Genomic DNA, 10,783 nt, shown 5'->3' with positions numbered 1-10,783 from the left:
TCTATTTTATTATTAAATGTACAAAATGCTAACGTTGTTATTTGTTTTCTATTTGAAATATAATAACCTTAACAACTGTTCATCTTTTCTGTTAATTTTTTAATTTTCTGGTAAGCTTACGTTTTAGGTTACGAATCTCTAGCTACGTTGTTGTTTTCAAAAAGTCACAAAAGTTTATCGGATTCGCAAAAAATTAATCAAACCCACAAAAAGGTGACAAAAATAACAGAAGGTTGACCGAACTAAAAAAAAGTTGACCAAACTGAAATAATTATTTCTTTTGATAATTTTATTGTTTGTTTATATCAAAGTTATATCTATATATCTACCTACATAGTTATTCTGTAAAATAAAAAAATATTTTTGTGAAGCTACATTCTAGAAAGAAAATACCAAAAGTGATGGATCAACTCCTTAACGAAGTTACAAGTTTAGAGGATCTTTCTGTAAGATTACTTTTTCAATTAAACAATTAATCATTTTTGAATATTATAATTATAATCATGAGGATTTTTTAAAATGCTGTAATGAAATAGAATGGTGTAATATCAGAGAGCTTTTTAAAAATCTAAAACTCTGTTACTTAGTCTAAAATTTAACTTTTACTTTTTCATTATTAATAATTGTTTTTCTACGCTGCAAATCATTTGCGAATATGTTGAATTTTGCTTCAAATAATAATTTCAAATTTGTTTATTCATTAACAGGGTCAATTTTTGCTAGTAAGAAGTCTATTTGATTTCACTGTTCAACAAACCCGGAAATTATGTCTTTCATCAACCGGATGACAAACTCAACGACAAGCTATTCGTTGATTTCGAGCGATCACTAACTAAGTTATTACCCGAAATTTCACTTTATTTTTAATATTTGTATGCGAGCCTTTCAGACTGTAAACAGTCGCTCTGAAAAGCTCGATTGAAAAACAAATAAATGACCCGAAAATATTTGTCTGGTTGATGATAGACGCAATTTTCGGGTTTGTGGAACAGTGTTTTTATTTGTGTAAATAGTAAATATCTTAAAGTCCGTCCAAAGCGAACTTTTCAAAAATTTAAAAAAATAACAAATATATGCTGAAAACATTTAATCCCTCTAAAATTATTTCATTAATTCTTATTGCAGAAGTTTGAAAAACTATTTAACAAAGAGCTCCGTGAAGGACTTGTAACACATAAAACAACTTTTGAGTATGCATATTGTTTGGTCAGATCGAAATATCCATCGGATGTTAAACGTGGAATTAATCATCTAGAGGAATTATGTAAAAAAAATCCTGAGGACAAAAGAGATTATATATTTTACTTGGCATTTGGACATATACGTTTAAAGGATTTTAACGTTGCTCTTAAATATTGTGATGCTTTTCTTCAAATTGAGCCGAATAATCAACAAGTTATTTCGTTAAAAGAATATTGCCAAAAAGAAATACATAGAGAAGGTATGACAGGACTCGCAGTAGCAGGTGGTACTTTTGTTGGATTAGGTGTATTAGTTGGATTAGGCTATGCGTTGATGAAAGGCACAAAATGATATAAAAAGTGTAATCATTGTGTATCACTCCATTTTGTAAAAATATACATGTAAATACAGAAAAAGTGTAGTAAAATTAATTATTACCAAAATTTTTATTTTATTTTACTTTTTATTCATATTGAATTTTCAAAATATAATGGGTGCGCTCTAGGGTCAAGATTAAAATATACACCTGGCCAAATGATATAAATGTTGGGCAATTGTGTTGAATCGTTTTTATTTATCTATTTTTTGTGTTCCAAAAATGTTTTCTGTTTCGCGTCATATTTTTGAAATAAAAACTATGGGGGATGGGGGATATAGAAATTTTATATATGTTTTCTTTTTTAGTACTATTTCGTATGGAAAAGTGATGTTCATAAATAACATTAAAAATATTTTAAAATGTCAAAATTGTTTAAAAACAATGAAAATATCGTTAAAAAGCTAAAAAAAACTTGATTTTTTAAGTCATTTATTATGAATAGTATTTCAAAATCTATATAAAATTCTATATCTTCCATGGTGATTTTTCATAAAAACGATGAGGGGAGGAAACGCGAAACAAGAGACTTTTAGCTTTAATGCTTTAATTGAAAACTGATTTGCTTTTTACGGCTCATAATCTTCCAAAAATTTTAATATATCTTATACATAAATAGTAACTTTTTATTTTTTCATTATAAAAAAATGCGTCTCAGAACTTTTTAATTTTTTGTGCTAATTTTAGTTAGAAAAACTGCAAAACTACTGTCCTAAAAAAAATCGAAATAATTACTATTTTTAATTTAAATCATACTCCTGGCTTTCATTGCTACTCATCAAGTTGCTTTATTAAACTATGTACGATAAATTGATTTTTTTTTTGTATTTGATTCTTACATTGAAGTATTTTATATTTTATTTGTTTCTGTAAATACTTCTTCAATTTTTTATTTGATCTCGAAATTTTCCGAACCCCGAGAAGCTGCCTTTCGTATGGTTATTTTCATTTTGTATCCGCTCGTTTTCCATAATCATGTCAATTTTTTGCCGAATGATCCGCTCAAATTCACGTTGCACTATTGGACTGTCTGTATCTCCATCAACCTTAAATTTAAATAAATTTAATTATTTTTATCGTGTTAGGCCGCTCCAAATGAAAATCAAAAATAAAGTCCAAAATTTTTTTAAAATAAAATGGGGGGGGCAAAATAAAAAAAAAGTTTTGAAATACTATTTTCATACCAAATGACAAAATTTTATCAATTTTTGAGCGTTAAATATTATTTTTGATGTTTTTTTTACTATTTACTTTGAAAATTGCTTATTTAAAATAGATTTTAGAATATTTCATATTAAAAATTAAAGAAAAAAATTTCATAAAAAATAACTGTCAAAAAATTTTGAAAAAAAAAATTAATAATTTTACGAAAAATATTTTTAGAGAGGAAAATTTATGATAAAATATGATTTTTAAAACAAAAATTAGAATAAATTGAAAATTTTTCAAAAATTTTTTGGAAATTTTCTTAAAAAATTATTAAAAAAACACCCAAAAACGGTAATTTTTGGTTAAATTTTTAACTTTTTTTTTTATTTTGCCCCATTGGATTTTCGACTTTTAAAATGGGGCATCGGACTTTCTTTTCGATTTTCATTTGGAGCGGCCTTAATCAATAATAATAATCAAAAATCCCGATGAGATCTGGTTGATATTTTGGGAAAATATTGTACAAAAACGTGATAAAATGAGTTATATGAGCCTAAAATCTGCAATTTCAGTTGATATACCTTTTTTCTAAACTTTCCAAAGTATTTTTGGCTTTTAAAATTGCAAATGGGATATTTTAAGCCATTTTAGCTCATTTTTGAACAGTAGGTACTTTTCTAGAAAAGAAATTTGTACATTTTAAACTGCTCTGTTTTATAAGCTACATGATTTTTAAATAAATTTGGCGCATTAGACCTCAAATGTCAGAAATATCTCTTTTTTTTTGGGAAAAATTCACATTTTTCTGACTTTGAACTACTTTTTTTTTAATATGCGTGAAACTTTCTTTTTTTCAGAATCTTTTTGTAGTAGTTGCAACTTATTGAAGATACCTTGGAGAATGTCAATGAAACCCCTTTAAATCTTCAAAAGGTCATAACTTTTTAGTTTAGATCAATACAGTTTTAGAAACAGCTCTAGAGCTACTTTAAGACTGCCACAGTCCGAACCCATCCAGAGGGTAATTTTTTTCCACAGTAATGGGTTTTCGTACTTAGGCGGGATTTAGAGCATTACGATTTTTGAAATGTCTTAATGAATTTTTATTTTTCGAAATACGGTATCATCCTTGGTCGTTTTTAAATAAAAAAAAAATAAAAAATTACAATAGTTAGACGTCCAGATGTGTCCATATGTTTCAGCATAGGCAAGGTTGATTCTCTGAAAAGTTCCAATCTACGTCTGAATGATGATACGGTGTCATCTATGCGTCCTCTTCCTAATTGAAGTTTTGAGCAATCCAGTAAAACAATTGGGGGCTTTTGCTTATACTAATGAAAATAATTCTATAAATATGTATGAGCTCATATGAGGGATTTAACGAACGACCAATTTCTTTCTTCTAAATTTCAAATTCAACTGATTTCATTCGATTTCCATCCTTGAAAATAATGAAATATATTTTTTTCGGAATTCTGGGTTGAACGCCTTTGAGAGCCCTCCAAATATTGGCATCTCATAAGTCTTCCGAAAGTTCTTTTTAGCCAAAAATTATAAAAGCTTTCATGATAGACACTTCAAATTTGGTATGAAAGTTGGTTGGAAAATTCGAAAAAATTATCTCTTATTGAGATCTTCTTGTGGATACACTAATCGAAAACAACGAAGACCAGGTAGGTTAAGAAATCTCGGAATCTGATACTAAAAAATGGAAAATCGGATCAAAATCAAATTTTAATATAAAATATGATGCGTAGTGTTAAAAAACTTTTAAAATCACACTTTCATGATAAATTTTTATAGCATTAAAACCAGGATTGAAACTTCTATCTGATTCTCGGGGTACTTGTCAGATCCTAAAATTTGAATGGCTCTTAAAGGCCGGAATTCCAGAATTGATAAATTTATCCATTTTCAACAATAAGGAGTCAAAAAAAATCGGTTAAATTTAAATTTTAAATGGTTTAAACGAAAGCTTCAAAAATTTGTCGTTTGATTCTTAAAATGTCTCATATAAAGTATATTATCTTACTCTTGACTCAAAATAGTTTGCTTGTGTTATATCTCGTGGATAACCATCTATAATAACTCCTATTTTACCACTTAAATATTTGAGTTGCTTCTCGATCAATTTGTCTAGCGTATATTTTTTTACCATTTCTCCGTTTGCTAAAGCTTCTTTGACATCAAATTCTTCTGTAAACGGTTTCACCTCAGATTCTGAAATAGCTCGTAGAAGACGGCCGATACTGTCAAATGAATGAAATTCTGGTAATAATTAAAAGTCGAAAACTTTTGTTTGTGTTTTGGATTTCATACACCTCCACGACATTAAAATCGAAGCAAGGCTGAATAGACTTATGAGTCAAATCAATTTGATTTTTGGCTGCACCTTAAATAAAGTCCTTCAAATATGTAATTGATTTAATTCAATTCAACTCTTTTTTCCCTTTAAATCAAAAAATATCGAAAGTCAAAAACAAATTAACTTTTAATGATTCTAAATTTATCTCCACTTCAGTTCATAAGTTTTTGAGCTTTATTTGGATAAATTAACTTTTAATTTAAAGACAAAAAAAAAAAAAATTAAGACAATTTTTTCGGCATCCCAATCGAAATATATCAAATATAGAGAACATAAAAAAATACTACAAAGTTGTTTCAATAGATTTTCTTAAAGTGCAAACTTAAAGTTCTTAAATTAAGAGGGATTATTATTATTTTTCTTTACAAAATAGAACATTTTTCTTTCAAAAAATGAGTATTATCTTCATACATATATTTTAGCACCTAATATCTTGCTCGATATTCATGTAAATTTAAAAAAATTAAAGAAATCCAAAACATTCTTAGACCATGTGACCACTGTTAGATTATTTGCGTTGAAATTTAAAGAACAAAATAATTACATAAATACCTTATGTGTCCCCATCCTGGATTTATACCGACTGCTTTTAAACACAATGTTGCCTTATTGCTTCCAGGACCACCAATTACCCAAATGATGTGTGGAACTTTAGAATGATTTGATAAAATAACTGCCTGCTCGCATAGGGAGTTTGGCACGTAATTCATGTTAACCGAGTCTTTGTTTTTTGTATTTCTCATCGTGTTTGAAGTTTGTTTAGAAGCATTTTCATTATAACGTTCAGCTACTAGAAAACTAGTACTATCTTTACGAATCGGTGCAGTATCTACACTAACAATGCTTCCTGGAATATTGTGCTCGCCATTTCCAATTCCAGCCACTCCGTTTAGTAAAGCTTCTTGATCTTCTTGTTGATTCAAAATATCAAAAACAGCTATTCGAAAATCTTGATACACTTCAGACGGAGTACGTTCACCATTGACCTTCATTATCAAAAAATATTTTTATTAAAGATCTAAATTCACATGAAAATAGTGTGTCATTTAGTTGAAGTACTATTTTCAAGTCCTTTTTTCTTTCATCTTTGTTTAACTGTTCTTGTAATGAAGATCCACTATATTAAAAAAAAACAGTATTTACCGCAATCAACATTGAGCTCTGATCAAAGTAATCAGCTACAGGCATCACATGTTTAAAAAAATTTTCTAACTCCATTTTTGCTAACGATAGCACAACGTGTCCTAGTTTTGCTCCGTAGTCAATTTGTTTTTGTAAAACGGCTTGCCTCCATGATATTAAAATAACTCCATTTACAATTTGTATCTTGTTATTGAACAAACAATTTATATTTTTTTGAATGTCGTTCGTGAAATTCAAAATAAGTACCTTTTCTGAGTATTCAACTACATCTCTCATAGACCTAGGATAGCCTGATATTAGGTATGCTTTGGCTTGGGGAGACATTTTCATTTCCAGCATCAGGACTTCGGTCACAGTTTTTGATGCAAGTTGTGAGAAATCTTGCATATCTAAGTAAATATAAATGAATGGACAAAACATTAAAAACAAAAAATAAATAATATAAAAAAATGTATTTTATGAAGTTTTCAACTTCTAAAACAAATTTATATTGAAAAAAAAATAAATAAAAACAAAATAAAAAAAAAACAAACTATAAAGTATGAAACAAGTAAAATATGAGGAGAGTGAAAATAAACAAACTATAAAGCATGAAACAAGTTCCTTATGAGAGGGAGACATTCATATAATAAAAATTCTCGCTGAGCTTTTACTAAACTGACCAAAATGATATAAATTTTGGGCAGTTGTGCTGAATCTGGAAACTTGGTTTTTATTAACCTCTTTTCCAATCAACATTAATAAGCTTTCGACGATTGTTTTAATTTTGTTATTGTATTTTACAAGCTTTAATTAAAAACTGTTGCCCAAAATTTATATCATTTTGGTCAGTTTGGTAAAAACTCAGCGAGAATTTTTATTATATGAATGTCTCCCTCTCATAAGAAACTTGTTTCATGCTTTATAGTTTGTTTATTTTCACTCTCCTCATATTTTACTTGTTTCATACTTTATAGTTTGTTTTTTTTTTATTTTGTTTTTATTTATTTTTTTTTTTCAATATAAATTTGTTTTAGAAGTTGAAAACTTCATAAAATACATTTTTTTATATTATTTATTTTTTTGTATATATTTTTTTTTAAATATTTTTTTTTATATTTTTTTTTATATATTTTTTTTTAAATATTTTTTTTTATATTTTTTTTATATTATTTTTTTATTTATTTTTTTTTTTATATTTTTTTTTATTTTTTTTTTTAATATTTTTTTTTTAAATATTTTTTTTTATTTCATACTTTATAGTGCTAAGTTTTGTAGTTTTTTAAAACTATAAAAAAATCTTATGATTATTGAAAAATTTTTAGGGCTACAAAACCGACTTATGCAACACAATCAAATTGGGGGTGCCGAAGGCGGCGCGCTTTTTTCGCTAACATTGTGCGCTGACTCGAGTAGATCATTTTTCTCTATGGAACATATGCTCGGAAACGCATAGTTTGGCTCCCAACCCGTTAGAAGCAATATTTTTTGTTGAATTCAATATAAATTTGGTAATAAGAGGATTTTGGGTGAAATTTTTTTTGTCAATTTTTTTTCGCTAACATTGTGCGCTGACTCGAGTAGATCATTTTTCTCTATGGAACATATGCTCGGAAACGCATAGTTTGGCTCCCAACCCGTTAGAAGTAATATTTTTTGTTGAATTCAATATAAATTTGGTAATAAGAGGATTTTGGGTGAAATTTTTTTTGTCAATTTTTTTTCGCTAACATTGTGCGCTGACTCGAGTAGATCATTTTTCTCTATGGAACATATGCTCGGAAACGCATAGTTTGGCTCCCAACCCGTTAGAAGCAATATTTTTTGTTGAATTCAATATAAATTTGGTAATAAGAGGATTTTGGGTGAAATTTTTTTTGTCAATTTTTTTTCGCTAACATTGTGCGCTGACTCGAGTAGATCATTTTTCTCTATGGAACATATGCTCGGAAACGCATAGTTTGGCTCCCAACCCGTTAGAAGCAATATTTTTTGTTGAATTCAATATAAATTTGGTAATAAGAGGATTTTGGGTGAAATTTTTTTTGTCAATTTTTTTTCGCTAACATTGTGCGCTGACTCGAGTAGATCATTTTTCTCTATGGAACATATGCTCGGAAACGCATAGTTTGGCTCCCAACCCGTTAGAAGCAATATTTTTTGTTGAATTCAATATAAATTTGGTAATAAGAGGATTTTGGGTGAAATTTTTTTTGTCAATTTTTTTCGCTAACATTGTGCGCTGACTCGAGTAGATCATTTTTCTCTATGGAACATATGCTCGGAAACGCATAGTTTGGCTCCCAACCCGTTAGAAGCAATATTTTTTGTTGAATTCAATATAAATTTGGTAAAAATTACAAAATTATATTTCATTTCATTTGCATTTTGTTTGTTTTCCTAACTTTTCCGAGATTTTTACTGTTAATGGTGCTTTATCTGTATCTAACTGTGTCTCAGTTTTTGACTCAATTACAATACATAATTGATGTTGTGACTCATTCGTAGGTTTTTAGTGGTTGAACCATTTTTTAAGAACAGTCGCAGGCCTCAAACTAAAAAAAAGTAGCCGAGTAAATACACATTTAAGCTTAAAAAGTTACATTTTTTGACTGTTCCGTTTACAATTTTAGAATTGTTTTTCAATAAATACATAAACTTGTAATAGTAATAAAAATATTTTGTTTTAAATAAGATACAGGTGTTATCAGAAGGGTTAACTTCACCGAGCCATATTGGGTTCATTGATAGCTAGATGTAGTTTTACTTACATCAATACGAATTTTTATAAAACTCGAAGTATGTAGTTACCATTTCCGATGGCATATTGCTGTAATAAATCCATCATGTTTATATGTATTAAGCCTTTCTTTTCTTGTGTTAGGGTATCACAATGGGTTACTTTTCCACTACCTGGACCTCCTGTGTGTTTGAAAGTACATAATAAATAGTCACAAGTTGTCTATTATAAATTTATAAATGGTAACCATTGCCTGGTTTCTCACCTAAAATAAATATTACAGGAACTTTAGGAGTATCAAATTTCACTTTACCAATGTTTTGTAATGGTGCTTGCAATTCTAAAGATGTTTTAGCCATATTTGCTCTTTGAACTTGATTATTATCCTGTTTTATTCTTATATTTGTTTCTTGATTATCCTGTATCGCTGTATTAGACTCTAAAGGATATTTGAAAAAAAATATGTTTTGATAGAATTTTGAGATCCAAAAAACGTCTATTTTATCCGATGTGAATGTGAGTTGCTCTATATCATAAAATATTCCTTTGTTAAAAAAAGAGTTATTAGAGAAACTAATTATTAGGTCAAGGCATTACTTATCAGTAACTATAGGATATTTTGACTTTGATAATTAATTTTTTGGCCCTTGAATAAGGATATTTGGGAACCAATTTTTGTGATGTGTTAAGCATTCACATGTTCATTATTTTCAATTATAAAACTTGAGTTTTTATTCGTATTTCAGATTCTTGATTCGTAGTCAGATTCTTAACTTACCGTGAAAAGGATGACTTATCGTGATATGAGCCTTGACTTACCGTGGTTTTTTAATTACATTAAAAATTGTTTAAAATCTTTGTTTTTGCAAAATATAAGTATAATTATTATATATAATATATATCTATTATTAAATATTTATCTATTATTTATATAATATATATCTATAATATATAACCCGCAATATGTCGACATATGCCGGCATGCATGCAGCACGTTTTTAGATTTTCGAAAATTTAGTGTTAAATTAAAAATTTAGTGTGCTTATTTTTTACAGTTAAAACACAAAATATGATAAAATATAAATTTTTAAATTAAATTTGTTGATCATTTGTACATTTTTTCTGTCAATAAAAAGTAATTTTTTAATTACGATATTTAAGAATTTGATCAAATGTCACTTAAATTAAAATTAAAAATAAAATTAAATTTTTGAACTTAAAAATAAAATAAAAAAAAAGACAAATACGAAAAATAAACATAAAATGAGAACCGTTTTCATAAAAAAAAAACTTCAATATTTGATTTAAATTTGTTTTCCATGTCAAATTTATATGTCGACATGGTATTTTCATGGTCGACATGGGAGAACCCTAGAAAAAACGATTTAAACGATTTATTTTTAAACTATTTCTTTATTTTCACAAAAATAAGTAATTGGTGAAAAAAAAAATTTGTGCAAAAATAATTTTCAGGAAAATTATTGAATTTTTTTTCAACGGTTATTTTTATGATATTAATTTTTTTCAATTTTAATTACAATATTTTTTAAATCAATTTTTAATACACAAATATCAATGCAAAAAACTCAAAACAACAATAATATTGATTAACGATCGAAAATTTTTAAAAAATTTGAAAAATTTGAAAAATTTGAAAAATTTTTAAAAATTTTGTATGAAAAAAAGTATTTTAAAATTTTTTATTTTTTCGGACTGATGAGCGTAAGGTCGCCGGTTCGAGACTCGAAATCATGAAAAACTTTTCACACTACAATCGTGCTCAAAATTTACTAAGATCTTTTAGAAACCCTTTGGGACCTTCTGGGAGAGCTAAGTGAATTTTGAGGGC

At 27.5% G+C, this 10,783-nt stretch overlaps 1 protein-coding gene across 1 annotated transcript; it reads right to left on the bottom strand.

Annotated features, from left to right (window-relative positions):
• Positions 1-2,327: 2,327 nt before the first annotated feature.
• Positions 2,328-9,811, bottom strand: LOC134830932 (adenylate kinase isoenzyme 5). The gene is made up of 9 exons (XM_063844549.1): positions 9,713-9,811; positions 9,200-9,373; positions 9,006-9,116; positions 6,462-6,604; positions 6,216-6,398; positions 5,625-6,058; positions 4,740-4,956; positions 3,874-4,038; positions 2,328-2,604 (listed from the first exon to the last, which is right to left on the bottom strand). The coding sequence occupies exons 2-9, from the start codon at positions 9,291-9,293 to the stop codon at positions 2,440-2,442; spliced, it is 1,512 nt and encodes a 503-aa protein (XP_063700619.1). The 5' UTR covers positions 9,294-9,373; positions 9,713-9,811; the 3' UTR covers positions 2,328-2,439.
• Positions 9,812-10,783: the final 972 nt, after the last annotated feature.

This window comes from Culicoides brevitarsis, chromosome 2 (assembly GCF_036172545.1).
Source record: "Culicoides brevitarsis isolate CSIRO-B50_1 chromosome 2, AGI_CSIRO_Cbre_v1, whole genome shotgun sequence".
NCBI classification, from domain to species: domain Eukaryota; kingdom Metazoa; phylum Arthropoda; class Insecta; order Diptera; family Ceratopogonidae; genus Culicoides; species Culicoides brevitarsis.
Note: the sequence above shows the minus strand (reverse complement) of the source record. Positions and strands in the feature narration are given on the sequence as shown.

Coding starts and splice junctions, on each gene's coding strand:
- LOC134830932 (XM_063844549.1), bottom strand. CDS start 9,293: ATGGCTAAAACATCTTTAGAATTGCAAGCACCATTACAAAACATTGGT. Junction 4,957..5,624: donor CCAGGATGGGGACACATAAG/GTATTTATGTAA, acceptor TTCATTTGACAG/TATCGGCCGTCTTCTACGAG. Junction 4,039..4,739: donor CAAACTATTTTGAGTCAAGA/GTAAGATAATAT, acceptor TATTTTCATTAG/TATAAGCAAAAGCCCCCAAT.